Below are 16,036 nucleotides of genomic sequence, written 5' to 3' on the forward strand. Positions count from 1 at the left end.
ACACACTTTGATTTTACACAGTGCCCATATTTCGGTCCCTCCAAATGCGTAAAATCAAAGTTTTACTGTAGATTGAAATATTAGTAATGTGCACATCATTTAAAAAGAATGAGACCAAACACGGAATATTTATAAGGTTATTTAAGCATTTTAAGCAAGGAAATGGTTGGAAAAATGCAATGGAGACTTAAATATCTGCCTCCACCCACGGTACACCCATGCCTCACCTAGCGCAATGTCAATATAGTGCAAAGTCGTTCCTCAGGGAAACATCCCAATGATTAGGCTGTGTAGCCTCATCAAATACCTTTAATGCTCCCTTGATAAAATGTGAACTTGCCCTAAGTAAACACGAAATAGCTATCATTTTACGCAAATTAATAGAATTGCTTGCCTCAAATCTTCTTCTTTGTTAACATATTAATCGAAATCCATTGTAGTGCAATGACCATAAGCATTACTCGTCATGCGGTCCAGATAGCCGGCCTACCAAAGTCATTTATCTTGCCTCCTTAAAGGAATGACATTAGTGAATTTAGATCATTGATTAAGCCTGGAGCTAGCGGAAATAAGGTTTTTGAAAGCAATGCTGTTTGAGACGTAATTTTTGCCATCATAGGTTATTGGGCGAATTGACTTCAACGTAGAGGGTCTATGCCTCAAGCCTTTAAGGCCATCGGTATTCACGGGGGAGAAATGGAGCGGTGCCAGAGTTCCATATGAATAGCATCAACACGTAGAAGGGTCCGCTAGAGAGTCTCAAACACAATGGCTTCATTCCCTCCCAGCAGTCTTAGGCCCTCTGTGTCTCAGGAATACAGTGCAGCAGTTGCCCAGCAGTGGGTGATTTTCATAGAGCCATACGGAGTACAAACCAAGGGAACAATGACAAAAATTAGGAATGCGGGTAGAAAAATCAAGAAGCTATCACGAAAAAGGATAAACCTAGAAGAGAAATTGAAAGTGATCAATTGCTGTGAAAATGGAGAGCGTCAAAGCAATATTGTGCGTTTATATGTTTAAACTAGAGATGGGTCGAATAGCAGATTTCTCTAACTCGAATATTAAGTCATACCTCGAACATTCGAATATCTCAAATTTGGAATGCATCGAATACTAGAATTGCGCAAAGCATACTAAACGTTAATTTTCGAATTTTTCCCCCCCCCAATCTTTTTCAGTTCCCCACGCAAATGATATCTGTTCACCACTCTTTTCCGCGAATTTGATGTAGTTCATCAACTGGCCTAAAACGGCACTGCATGCACTAAACGACTACAGTCCTCTACGTATGTTGTTTCCGAGTCAACTACCAACAATGTGCGTGCGACAGTGTATGGCGCGAAATTCAAAGTTTTCAAGGTATTCGAGGTCGTACTTTAACCATAATTATTCGAGATCTTGAATATCGAATACTTTCTAGTATTCAAGGTATTCGAGTATTTGCGGATACTATTCGCACATCTCTGATCAAAATCCAAGTCGGTGGGCATGGGTGAACTGACATGGAATGACACTATGGCTAATACATGGCACTATTCAATAATACGAAGTTTTGAAATTACGAACATCGGGCTCGATCCCCATGAGAAAATGGCAATTCCTTTATACAAACTATGGTAAAAAAATTGTCAAAAAAACTAATTATGCTGGGGTAAGTAGATAATAAAAGTATGCCGTTAAAATTTTGTAGGTGTAGGTAAAAAAAAGTTCTATCTTCTGCGTAGATAATGGTTGCTATTCACTACAGACCACAAATTTCTAAGATTAAATTCGTAAACAAAAATTTTCAATTCGTTATTTGATTACCTTTTTTAAAATGGACAGGAATTTCCTCAGTGCTACGATTGTTGATATTTAACTTTACAGAGAGGGAAGTTTAGGGTCGTATGCTTTTTTAACGATCTTTCATAGCATAAATCAATAACAAAAAGCACTTTTTAAAATTCTAGCATAAATAACCACCGAAAACATTAAAATAAGGCCACTACAGACAAAAAAGGGCAGTGAGAACAAAAGCAAACATTTTTTCGTGACACATTAAATAGGTTTGAAATGATGAACCTCGATGTAACGAAGTTACATTTTATCTGATTTTATCAATTAGTCACGTAATGGTGGACAATATTTCTACTTGATGACATGAGAAAAAAATGGGAGTAACATGTAACAGCAAAGGGTAAGTATACACCCATGCCTCAATCAGCGCAATTTCAATATAGTGCAAATTCGTTCCTCAGGGAAACATTCCACCATTGCTTATCCTAATCAAATAAACTTTAATACTCTCTTGATAAAATGTGAACTTGCGCTAAGTACACACGAAATTACACTCATTTTACGCATTTAATAGTATTGCTTGCCTCATATTTTATTCTTTGTTTATACACCATATAAGCTCATGTAAGAGGCGCACCTTTCTTTCCCAGAAATTGCAGCTGAAAATGGGGGGGGGCATCTCTTACACTAACTTCTTATCTTCCCCCTCCCCTTCGCTGGTCGCAAGTCCAAGGGGAACTGAGTAGCCTTGGTTTTCAGCGTGAGTCAGTCATCTGAAACCCTAGGTTAAAAACAAGCGGCAGGCAGGGGAGTTTCTCCCTTAGTGACATATGTTTAAAATGATCCTGTTTGCTTTTCTTATTTGTAAGCATCGCGCAGTCACGTCAGTACCTCAGGGGTACATGGAAAAGATCGTGCAGGGTTTTTCACTCCTGTAGGCATGCTAAATTTACTGCCACAGGTGGGCATCCCACGGCATTTATACTGCGAATAATGATCGCTTATCAAATGTAGAGAAATGCATACTTTTGAAGGACAATAACGGCTTAATAGTCAACATCTGTCTTGCCGAATAATTTCCATTACACTAGATTTTACAAAAATCATCTTCAGACGCTACTATGAGGATTATTGAAACTGAAAATTATATTGATGTCGAAACCTGCGGTTTAAAAAAATTGAACAAGTGTGCACATGGTTGGACTAAATAGTGGATAGAAGAAATCAGAAATGCTTATAAGGGCAGGGCGCTGAAGGAAAGGTCGAGGGGAAGGAGCGCCCTCCATCCATCTTTCAAGCAATGAGGCTGCGAGCGAAGGAGCAAGGGAAGAACACGTCCAATCTTGCATGTGATGTCGTTGCCATCAAAGGGAAGGGGTGAAGGCACAGCAATGCGATATGCACAGTTTGCATTGCCTGAAGTTTCCAGTCCGTCTCGTCTTGCTTGACTGCACTCATGCTATGCTTGTTTTTTCCGACATGGTCCTGTTTGGACTATGCTGAATATTAGTAGTCATGTGGTGGCTACAAATCTTTGGGTCAATAAATTAGAGCATAAAAAACTTAAATGCTGTCAGATATGCGTCGCATTATGTCTCATCCTTTTTTGAACCTCGTGCATGTCTCACAATCATAAGGCCGCTTTACACGGGGCATGGAATTGCACAGGATAGAACTGCATTAATTTCTAAAATGGCGTGGAATTGCACGAATACATGAACGGAAGTAGAATAGGGGCTATTTTGCCATCTCACGTCCACGCATTCTCGCATGTGTTCTAGCAATTCACTGCTTAACACGATGCAATTTTGACTGCACCTTCGTACACACGTCAGATTGTGCAAGTATGTGCCCCTTGTAAAATGGCCTATACAATTGCTGAAAGCTATCGAGATATCTTCGAGCTCAGTAGGTGACTCACCTAGCATTTGGCCTCCAGAAACTAGGAGAATTGAACCTGGTAGACCGAAAAAGGTCAGTTGATGAGATGGGGTAGGGATGAAACATGTTTCGATTAATTCCGTGCAACTTTATATTTTCCTTTGAGGCAAGTGATTTATGGTCTGTGGGGTCTAGGAAAGGAAAAAAAAAATGGCAGAGGCATTGGCTGATGGAGGGCCGAGTGTGGTTCCGTGAAATCTACGACTTGATTATTATCCTACTGCGCTGACATTCCCCCGATTGTTGTTCTATCTCTTGGGAAGGTTCATGCTATGTGCCAATCGTGTTTTACCTTAAAATTTTCCACGGCTGCAATTCTATTATAATACTCCTACGAGAGCTTTTAAACAAAATGATCGTGAATAGGACAAGCATCGTAGAGCAGCGGCATATGAGAAGAGAAGATTGGAACTCTTTCTACTCCCTCTGATGGGACCTTGATTTCACGAAAGCATTGATTTAAAATTTCAGATTCAATTTCTTCGAGGAATTTGGATCCGGAGTATAAGGTGAAGGGCATTATCCGTGGATGTTTGGATCCTAGGTATCTGATCCAACCATCCCTAGTAAGCATCATAAGGTTAAGATTACAAGTGAATACCTACATATCTCCGAGCACCATACTTATCGTGTAAATTTAGCTGAAAAATGCCACGTAAATGTTAAGTATTGAAAGAGGAACTTTTGATAACTGTCTAAAGTTCAGGCATACGTCTGAGAAACCGTGCGATAAGATTAAATAATGCCACAAAAAATTTTTCTTTAGCTTCGATGCTCAAAATAGGGGTGCATCCCTTACACCTGTGCGGCTCTTACATGCGCTTATGCGGTATTTGTCGAAATCCATTGCTGTGCAAAGGGCAAAAACATTACTCTTCATGCACCTGGACAGCCGACACACCGAAGTAATTTTTCTTATCTCCTTAACTGAATAACATCAGTTAATTTAGATCATTAATTAAGTTTGAAGCTAGTGGAAATGAGTTTTTTTTAACCCTTTAAGATCCATTATGATTACAGCCATTAAAATGCATAACAAAACACATACCGTATTTGCACGAATCTAAGACGAGGTTTTTTTCCCTCGCAACTCCTGCGGAAAAGAGGGTTCGTCTTAGAATCGGATGCAAAATTTTTGACATCAAGCGGGTTGCATAATTTACGTCGGAAAAATTATGGACACCTGAGGTTGCCACCTAATAGCAATACAACGACAAATCAACGTCAAAAATAGCTTAACAGTAATTTAGCATATTTAATTTTGCGTTCAAGTAAAAAAAAAATCCATTTTTGGGTAGCAGGCAAAGATTCGGCGCGTGCCGATCAGTCGCTGGGTGCACTTCTGCCGAGTCCGCGAGATTGCCTGCTTTACCCTGGGTTCGGCTCCATTCAAGTTAAAGCTCGATCAACTCTAAAAATGTTCGTGTGATTGGTTACAAGTGGGATAAACTGCTACAAAGTCGTCGCATTTTTCTCAGAGCAATGGTAAGATGGCAACATGATTTGCCTCTGATTAGAGAAATCGATTTAGTTGTGATTCCGTGCCTTTCAGAGTATTACGATGGCAGAGAAAAGAAATTATTACACTGCCGCTTTCAAAAGAAAAGTTATTCAGTGGAACTCCGATCTATCGTACCCGTATTGATCATTTTTCCGCATTCATCGTTCGCCATTTCTGGTCACAAATAAGGTTCCATATAGACGATGTAATTTTTTCCCGCATCTCAAAAGTATCGTTTTTAACGCATTGATTGTTTGAAGATCGTGGTCCCGACGTATAATTTTCCCACATCAATCTTTTGACGAAAATGAGACGAAATAAATACAATGTGTCATTTATGGCTAATAACTACAGGCACCTAGATTAAATATTCCCCACGAAATGAAATTACCATTGGGAGAAGCTAAAAGCCTTGGGATAGTAGCATAAGCGCATTTCCCAAGATCCGCTATCCACCTCCATACATCTCTCGCCTCCCCCCTCTGACGCTTTCCTCTTCTCCAAAATCAAACAAAATGTCCCAGCTAGCGCAGGGATCGTATTACGAAGACCTTAGCCTCGAAAAAAATATCAAGTTACACGAGAACAATATGAACGCTTTTCACGCTCCCCCTTTTCTCACCCACTGACCTTTTTCAGCGTACCTGGTTCAAAGTTCCCAGTTTCTGGAGGTCAACCGCTGCATGAATCACCTATTAGCTCAAAAGGTGTCTAACAATGAATTTCGGTAATTGGTATTATACTTTTATTAGGCTGGAATATTTGCAATGTACTCGTAATTAGAAAATAGAACGAGACCAAACACGACGTATTTCTAACGTTATTTAAGCATTTTTAAGCAAGGAACTAGTTGGAAAAATACGAAGGTGATTTTTGGCGAAACTCGATATCCTCGTTGCTGAGTTTCTCGGCAGTTAATGCGGCATTTTTTCCGAAAACAGGATTTCAGGTTATTATCAGTTATCAATTTACGAGTTATACCATAAGTCTCACTTGTCAGAGTTACTGAGGAAGGGATATCGTCTCAGGATATTTTGTTCCTCCCTACTAACAATCCGATTTCATTCGCCCATCTGACGCTACGCTAATTAGAGAAGAATGGGTAAGTTGCCCTATCTTTGGGACAAAAAATTTCATGGCGCAGTCATATGGTCATGCTTCACCCCCTGCAGTATGCTCTGCGTACGCCGAACGCGATAGCATAGCTCGTACGAGTGGTTACCTACTTTCCAGGGTGGCTTGCCTTCATACCACGGAGTGTTTTCCGTGTGGGTTTAATAAAGTCAGGTTTCATTTTCACTAGTTTAATTTTATTCGTCTTCGGACCATGGCCCCACCAAAGAAACTATTAGTCGAATCAACAATAAGACCTAAGTGTCTCGATGAAGTACCACTATTCCTGTCATTACGCGCCAAAAATCCTGCGTTTCCTGGGACATAGGCAACATAGCCAAACATTCTCGCATTGATTGTTTTCCCCTAGAAAATTTTTTTTCCTATAGTGGAGTTCCAAAAAAGGGGGGGTCGTCTTAGAATCGTGTTCGTCTTAGATTCGTGCAAATACGGTAATTAGGCTAATATTGATTCGCAGATTCCAAAAAAATTTAAATAAAAGTGATATCTCTAATAGTTTCTGAGATATAGTCTGGGACAAATATGTCCCTACGGATGGTAAGGGTGAAATTCATTCAGAGTAAGAAAATCATATCTGCCGCTTATAGTGTGTTTTATTACTATCTATTGAGCCAATGAATATTGTCTAAAGGTATTTTTTAAATCTTATTTAAACTCTTGACATTCCTTGCATATGGTAATGTATGGCATTTCCATAAATTAATAAAAATAATTATTAAACAAATATAACAAAAAATTTTCAATTTTTTCAGAACATCCATCAACGTCGATCATAATAAAATTTTACTGTATATTGTTTCAACTACTATTATTAAGAAACATATTTATCCATAAAAGAGCCTTACAAATAGTTACCCAGAACCTGGCAGCCAACCATAGTTCACAGTAACGGTGGCTGTATTTGAATGAGACCATTCCATCCACGAAAACAAAACCTATATTCACAGCTAGCTACACACTCCACTCCATGAAGTAACATAACACCAGTATAATACAAAACAATGACAGCAACTTAAAAATATAGCACTCATAAAAGCCCAATTTACCTGTAAGGAGGGTCTGCTGCTTCTATTCCATTATCTTTAGCATCAACTTCCTTTATGAACATCTCATACATGCGACAAAATATGTCATGAATGTCTTTCTCGGACAGATCTTGTTCCACTGTGGCTTTAACGATTTCTTTCCCATAATGAGCCCAAACAAGACCGGCACTGCTCAATTTGATATCTTCTTCTATGCCGGTGACAGATTTGAGCGTCTCATCAAATCCCCTGGAAAAGGTTCACTTATAAATACTTGCCATTAATTTTTTTTACTATGCTTATATTTACTACACCTTAAATAATGACTACATTACCATAAATAAAAAAGGCACAAAATACTACTGCAGGTATCACGTGGAATAAAGACATACGCATCTTCGACAAAATTTGAAGTGGCCAAATTGCATTGGCTCCACTGCAAAACAGCTACCATTCAATGTGGTGAGAATTCTCTGCGAGAATTTTTAAATAATTATAATTATTTTCACTAAGGACAACGATTACCGACTCCTTGTGAATTTTTCTTAGGTTTGGCACTAGGTAAGGCCATTGACAGGCTGAAACCTTTAGCTGCATAATTAAGTCATTTGTTTAGATGGAAAAGTTACTTGGGCACTGAGGTTTTACATTTATACCACTGTATTTAATTGATTTTGTCCACAAGATGCCATTAATCTTTTATAGTAAGTGCTCCTCTATCAAAGACTTGAATCTTGAGTACATATGAAGCTGTTTGCTGTCGTTGTAATTTCCCCATTTACTTTACTTGCTCTGGATTGTCCAACCATGATTTCTCTCGCTCTTTGAAACTGACAAGAAATTTTTTTTCTTGTACGCATCGATTCTCACACCAAAATACGATTCAACAACTAAATGAAATTATTGTAGACTTGAAAATATGAAATTAAATGGTGTGCGTCTACGAGTTTCACAATACATAACATTCACTTCAAAATTTTAAGCTAATGCCAAGATAACTCACGCACATAGTAATATGATCATAAATAAACCTTCACCTACTTTTGGTGATGGTCGTAACGTTTCTTCGAATGGTCATAAACACCACCAACATCTATGACAATGTCACACTGATTCAATTCATCAGGATTCCGAGTTCTGGAAAGGAAGAAAATAATATATGAGCACATTCTAGCTCTTAATTCATCTAAGTCATTCACAAAGCAAACCATTACCCCACATAGCACAAAATCTACAGCATGTCTTCAATGTCTTGGATATTTTAAATATCTAGTAGATGCCTAGAATATGTTTTTGAGCAGAGACCCATTTTTTGTTTATGTCCAGTGGAATTAGCCAAAAAGCACCCAAAACTTAAAAAAAAACCTTAACTGCTATGCTTTTCAGTGGTTGGATAGATAAAGTCATTGTACGCACGTGCACCAAAAAAGCAAAGAGAACTCTTCTGGCAAATGTTTATGAAAGAGATTTAAAGTTAAGATAGCTTCTTTATTAAATATCTACTAGATGTCTAGAATATGTCTATTCTATGAAAGTATGGCTACTACTTAGCCTTCAAAAATACCCGAATTTTAGATACTGGAAGTAATTTACAAAAAGGATAATTTAAAGAAATGATGCATACTTCAAAAAACAAAAATTATTGTGATAAAAGAGCAGACATCGAGAATTTAAGAAAAATTCATCATTATTTAATGGATAACTATGAACTGTATCAGCTTACTTACCATCAATAAACAAAGGCAATTCATTGCAAAAAAGGTATGTCAAAATTTTAATGTTTTTCATTAATTTACAACCAAATTTTTTTATTTTATTATAGCAAAAAATATTGTCATAATGCTTCATGCCTTTTCTGTATCAATATTATGCACTCATATTTATTGTTATCCCTAATGAAGATGTATGTTGGCAAAAAATTTGCATTGAAAATTCTTCAAGATCTTTACTGCAAGACACTGAATCAACATTTATTGAATATGCTGCAGACTCCTTTGAGAAATCTAAAAGGAAATTGTATCCTGCCTTGGAAACTTCAAATTTGGAATCAGAGGAGGCGGCTCCTATTAGAAAGAAGCGAAAAGCAGAGAGGTTCCAATATTCAAGAAGAACCCCCAGAAGAGACCCGCCCCTCACCACCTGCTCTACAAGCAGGCTGTCAGTTGAAAAATAAACTCCTGTTATGCCTAAACGTATTATAAACCAGTCATTTATCCTAACTTTCCCCAGTGGGTCCCATTTTAAATACGAATGTCAAGAAAATATCTAGTCAAGATACCTTGCAGATATAGGAAAAGCGGACAATCTGATGTCTACAAGTTATTACAAGATATTAGAGAAAGACGTATTAGATATTTTATAGACATTTTATGCTATGTGAGTATTAGCACATACATTAACGTCAATATAATTTAAAATTTTGGGATTCAAACCATTAGAACACCGTAAACTTGAAAGAAAATTCAGGATTCCTATTTACTATATCTTGACACTTAATTAGAAGGCACGCCAATTCTTCACTTTAATTCTTTATCACATCCACCATTCCCCACATGCACTGGGTCGACTGGACCCCAACGGAGCACCAAGCATAACATCAAGTATTACCAACAAACATAATATCAAGTATACATTGATTACTGATTCACCGACAGTAATTGAATAGGCAAAACTGCATCCCTCAACCAAAACTATGCCAAAGGCTACTTCAATGTCAACTTCAAAATTTTCAATAATGAAAAGTTCACATTGCTAATTTTCCATATTAAAATAATAATAAATTAGGAACAAATTATATATCTGCCAGGAGGCGACAATTCCTAAGTGCATTTACCGCAGCATATATCCATGAAGCAAACGAAGCATGAGGCGGTGGAAAAGTAAATAATTGTCAAATCTCTGCCCGAAGTCTCAATCATACAAGATACTCAGGTAGTCACCGTTTACACATCCGTGGACGAATGTATGAAGAACGACGTAAGGAAGCCTTTGTGAGCAATGCTCATACCATTAAGCATATAAACAAGTTTCACACAACCAAAACCGACGGTGCATATTAACTGAATTATCAACAAAAAAATTCATTACCTTTTGATTACAGCAGAGCTATAATCAGGCATTTGTTTCAATAAAAAGCAGCCTAACACTTCATCGGCGTGGAACTTCCCGCTGTGGGTTCCAATAACTTTTTGCGTTCCCTCTGCAACAAAATACATCATAATTACAGGTATAAAAAAATTATTAACTAAATATTCTTCTGAAACAGCATTACCAGACGAGAATGAAATTAACACAACGGCACGCATCCACAATTGTCTAAAACTTCTCGCATAATCCGCAAATATCCGCTATAATACCACCACCACAAATTCAAATAAATTAGAACCCACCTCGCATGATGCGACAAACAGTGAGGACGTTAACCAAAGAAGTGATATTTTTAAACTGTTTACAACCTCCCCGACGGTAACCATACGATAATCTTGGTGCGCTTCCGCTCGTCAATTGCTGACATTTGGGGGTCGCAGATTAATGTGGTTCCTTATCCTGCCGATAGCAGCGCTGGCCTCGTATGGTAGGCAGCATGGTAAAGAGGACCGACCCACCGGACAGACGACCTTAGCAGCCGCAAGATATTTTAACGCTCATCCGTAGCAAAGTCGCTGAAAAGTACGATTATTGGGCACGCAAAATAATTTTAGACACAAAAATATAATTTTGCGATGAACTATGGCATCTTATGGCCTTGAATTTGAGCAAAACTTTACATAAACCGAGATAAGGTTAGAAGCGCATTAAATGCATTGAGTAGGAATGTCGTATGTAAACGAGAACGTCTAACGTTACATGATATTTACCTAAGGTGAAAGATTTTAACATTCGTACAGCGGGACCAGGTTGATTTTGACCAGGTTGGGGGAGTTCTTGATTAAAACTTTGGTCTTAGTGAGCAAGAAAAATGTATTTTCGCATATTTTTTAATTTCAACACAAGTATAATTTACAAATATAGTGAATTAAAAATTATGGCAAGTTTTATTTTATTCTTTGGCGTATTTCTTGTATTTGGGTGATTTTTTTTCAGTAAATTGCGGTCGTTCCTTAAAAGGTGATAAAAATTTTCACACGAACCCTACTGGAAAAAAATCTGCTTATTCAATGAAATGTCCAATTGAATATGCCAATATTCAATACATTTTGTTCTTACATCTGAGTACAAAAATAACAAAGAGAGAGAGCTTTCGGTGGTCTCCAAGGTCATGGGACCAGAATTGAGCCACCATCAAATAACTTAAAATGTACCCCAATAAAAAATTATAATGCAGTAAACACTCATGTATCAATACATGAGTGTTTAAAATAAATAACATCAAAATAAATTTTCAATTATTTCTTGCGAGAAAAGCCAGTCTTTGGCAAGTGTTAACATTACATTTGAGGATCCTATTGAAATACAAATTCTCAATTGGATATTAGGATTAAATTGAATTCCAATATATCCTTTCCATTTGGCATCTCCGACATTCTGATTCCTATAACTGCCAATGCCTTCACTTCATCTTCTTTCAACTTAAATTCATCGTTCCTTTTCTCTCTTTTCGTAACTTCTTCACTTGTCTACAGGGCCGGATTAACCATAGGGCAAAATAGGCACATGCCTAGGGGCATCGCAGTCCAAGAGGCGCCTTCTGTTAGGCAACCGGAAATGATCTGTAATGGAGGCGCCTTAAAGGGCACCGCCATCAGCAGGCTTATTAAGTGGGTTCCGTCTGCCTGCAGGTGACGTCTTTGCCTCTCTTTATATATTGTTTAAATTAGTAAGTGTTTCAGTTGCATAAAATTTAATGTTTCTTGTAGTTTCACTCCAAGTTGTTTTATTTAATTGAATTGTCTACATTTTCCCAGCGTAAAAATTCAAGCATAAACTTATGCTGTTAGCCATATAGGTACCTGTTTATTCTTTTTTTCCGAACCTTACCTCATGCGAGTGGCTATGCCTTATCATAAAACCAGGGAGGGGGGGGGGGGCTCAAGTGAGGAGAGGCACTCAATGGAGAGGTGCCTATAGCGTAACTTCTAGGGTAAATCCGGCCCTGCTTGTTTGTTACATTTTGATTCTCCGTCGACCTAACGTCATGACATGATATAAAGTGAGTGGAGTAACTGCCACTCCTTGGGATGATAATGTGGTAGTTTCCCATTGCCTTCCACATCGCAATACTACAGCCATTAAAGTAAATGTTACCATGCCCATAGTGAAAGGTGTGTCGCTGTACCAACCAATATGGTCTCCACCTTCTACATATGAAGAAGAGTTGCTGCCCCCTTCCCCTGGTGTCGAGGGACATAATTTTTGGCAGCCCCCAGTCACGGCATCTTCACAGGTTTTGGTATCAATTATACGGTCTGCCTAATCTAAGGATAGACCAATACCCCCTCAGAACACAGTCCCTTTTTGTCCATGACGGCTTATTTGACGAGAAAACCTGTTTATCTAGCAGCTAACCGCTATATGTAGAGGTCGACCCATCATCGCCAACCTGGTGGACACACATGGTGGATTTAAAAGCTCAGCCACAAATGAAAAGAAATGCAAAGCCGAATTGAATTAAGATATGGAAAATTTGATGGCCAATTTAAACTTCAATAATTTCTTTCATGCAGATATTGATCTATTTTGTCATTAGCCAATAGGGTGGTTTCCTAGTATTTTTTTTATTGCCTAAATCTAAAGATTATTCCTCCTGGAGTACGTATTTCACCCTTTTAGATTTTTTAACAACGATATCTATTTTTCACTGTTAAATGAAAAGTAAACATTTTCAAGCGCGCGAAAATGCGACAGCTAAGTATGAATGCTGGGAAAACCCCGTCAAACGAAGAAAATTTTCCGACCTTAGGCAGTTTTAATAGGTGATTATTAAGAGAGGTTTCCCTGAGCTCTGTGCCTCATGCATGCACTGGTAATCTCAGACGATGTAAAACTCCTATCTACTCGTATAGAAACTAGGTCCCTGTGATGTCACGTGGTGTGGCATTGTATGGGCGTCAATCTGGACTTTTTCAAATGCGGTTAAAATTGACCATTCCCATTCGTCTAAACTGGAATTTCTAAAACCAAATAATTTGTATATTATGAATACACTAAGGTGGGTAACCAATCGCAATCAATGCCTTTCGTTTTCTTTGATGAAGGAAACTACCCTATTGCTTTCATGCTGGAATGAGAGGTGTCAATAGACGTTGTTAATTGTGAACTTCATTATTTCTTTGAGATTGATTTTTAAACACATAGATGAACCCTATGAATGCATATTTCATTAAGAACATTAATTAAAAATTAGACCATTATTAAAATATATGTATCTGAACTCAGCTTTAAATATTTTTTTATTCTGTAAACTAACATAAAATGAAAACCAGATAAGTATTAATCATAGTTTTCATCTATGCATTGCCAAGTTATTTAGAAAACTGGAAAGATAATTGAAACTTGAATGGGTGGAAAGGAACTTAATGAAAATTGACTTTTTTGAGTAAATAGGAGAGAATGACTTTCTTCTAGATTTTTCCATAATGATAGAATCATAATGAATTTTTTCCTTTCCAAACATATATATATATGGATGAAGTAGTATATATATATATATATACTACTTCATCCATTCACACGGCACCTTAAGCGCAAACATACATATAAATTCAGAGGTAAGGAAAGAAAGGGATAGGAACATGGAATAGAAAAAGGACGAGGACAACGGTGCTGTGGTAGGTGAAAAAAAGCCAGAAATCAGAGGGTATAAATGAGGCCTGACTGGGACACGAACCCAGAACCTCCTGGTTGCCGGCCAGGTGCTCTACCAGGACGCTTAGATTTACCATGATTTCGGCGGGGGTTTATACACAGAAAACTCCCTTTGCTGTGGCCCACGAGAGTAACCAATAGATGGCACTGGGGCAGCTCACCACTCACCAAGGGAAGGAATGGACGAGGACACAAGGATGAAAGGAAAGGTACACACTCATACGATAGTAGGAAAGAGACAGGGACATGCGTTTCGGGGCGCGCAGAGCCCAAGTGAAATAAGCCAATATGGCCGATACACTACTTCATTCATTCACACGGCGCCTTAAGCGCAAACATACATATAAATTCAGAGGTAAGGAAAGAAAGGGATAGGAACATGGAATAGAAAAAGGACGAGGACAACGGTGCTGTGGTAGGTGGAAAAAAGCCAGAAATCAGAGGGTAAAAATGCGGCCTGACTGGGTCCCGACTAGAAAGAACAACCAATCCCCGTCCACCGTTTTTCCTCCCTCCATATTAAAGAGTCAAATATTTTAAAACTTTGTAAATAACACTAGTTTCATGATAATGATGAAATATTTTTTTTAAATGCATGCTTAATGCACATTTTATCCGAAAATTTAAGAGCAAGCATAATTTTCTGCTAACTCAATCGTTTCCTCAATGTTTCTCATGAAATACAGAAACTCCCAAAATTTCCTGATTGAAAACTACTAAGTTTGGGCAGCTCAATATTCTTCCTTCACTCACTCTGTGGGACTTTCGATGAATTTTCCCTTAAAATGAGGGAGGAAGATTAGCCCCTTCAACATCGCACACGCATTTAATGTTAGGAGCCTTGAAGCGGGCCAGGGACGACGCGGAAAAGGTGTTCAAAAGTCACTCCATAGTCAACTGCCCCAATGGTTGTGCAAGATAGGAATTGAATTTCAACTCCAAAATAAGCACATAAGCATTCGGACACCAGGCAACCTCCTCAGTTGAAACCAGAATAGCACTAGTGTGTGAAACCACTAGTGTGCAGCATCAAGCATCCATCACTGAGACTTGATCCATGGAACCTCTGTGTCATTGCATGATACTTTACCCACTAGGCCAATGGAACACTTGTGCCCTATGGCAGTCTCAATGGCCAGTATGTTGGCTGTGTTCACAGATGCCCCAACGAGAGTAAACTCTAGTCGAGGTGAGTCATGGGCGAAGCATACTTCGGAGAATATGGGGAAGGATGCATAGCTGGATCTTCTACGTGTACTCATTATGCGACAGATATGATTATTTCCTCAGTATAAGGGGCATATACCTTGATTGTTTGAGGCATAACTTTATGAAAGCGATTCATTATTAAAATTAAAAAGAACTTAGTGCATTCACATGAATAAATATTCATGTGAAAGCACAAAGCTCTTCTTTTTAATTTTAATTGGCATATAGCTTTAAAAATTCCTGGTAGTATGAGAGCATTATGATGGCAAAATTTTGGAAGATAATAAGTTCCCAAACTGGCCACTTTCAGATGCCAATGAGCTGTGCATTACTTTTTTCCGCCACTGTATACATATTACTTTCTTTAACTTTATACATTTGTAAATTCTGATAGTAAGGCCAGAAAAGTTTATTTGAATTAAATGATTATTATTATTTGTAAAAAGTGATGCTTACGTTGGAATCAGGCCTGTGCTGGGACGCCGGGACGCATCCCAGTGCACCCTACAGCCACGAGGTCTTTGGCACCCTCCTGATCTGAAACTGAGAAATTTGACAGTCAGAATACCTAGTTTGAGCAGCTATCTTGATTTCAATGTCGTCTCATTCAACAGCATTATTAACACAGTCTTGAGTAAACAAA

General features: G+C 38.2%; 1 protein-coding gene across 2 annotated transcripts in view; it reads right to left on the reverse strand.

The window, feature by feature from the left end:
- The window catches only part of LOC124170559 (MYG1 protein C27H6.8), a 30,537-nt gene extending 19,651 nt beyond the window's left edge, over positions 1–10,886 (reverse strand). The window contains exons 1-4 of one of the 2 annotated variants that reach the window (XM_046549359.1): positions 10,770–10,886; positions 10,468–10,579; positions 8,422–8,517; positions 7,402–7,629 (exon numbers count right to left, since the gene is read on the reverse strand). In XM_046549359.1, the coding sequence (XP_046405315.1) occupies positions 7,402–7,629; positions 8,422–8,517; positions 10,468–10,579; positions 10,770–10,776 (443 nt within the window). In that variant the 5' untranslated portion in view covers positions 10,777–10,886. Of the gene's footprint in view, positions 1–7,401; positions 7,630–8,421; positions 8,518–10,467; positions 10,580–10,651; positions 10,750–10,769 lie in introns of those variants that run through there. The other variant, XM_046549358.1, reaches the window with a different exon arrangement.
- Positions 10,887–16,036: the final 5,150 nt, after the last annotated feature.

This window comes from Ischnura elegans, chromosome X, assembly GCF_921293095.1.
Source record: "Ischnura elegans chromosome X, ioIscEleg1.1, whole genome shotgun sequence".
Classification (NCBI taxonomy): Eukaryota; Metazoa; Arthropoda; class Insecta; order Odonata; family Coenagrionidae; genus Ischnura; species Ischnura elegans.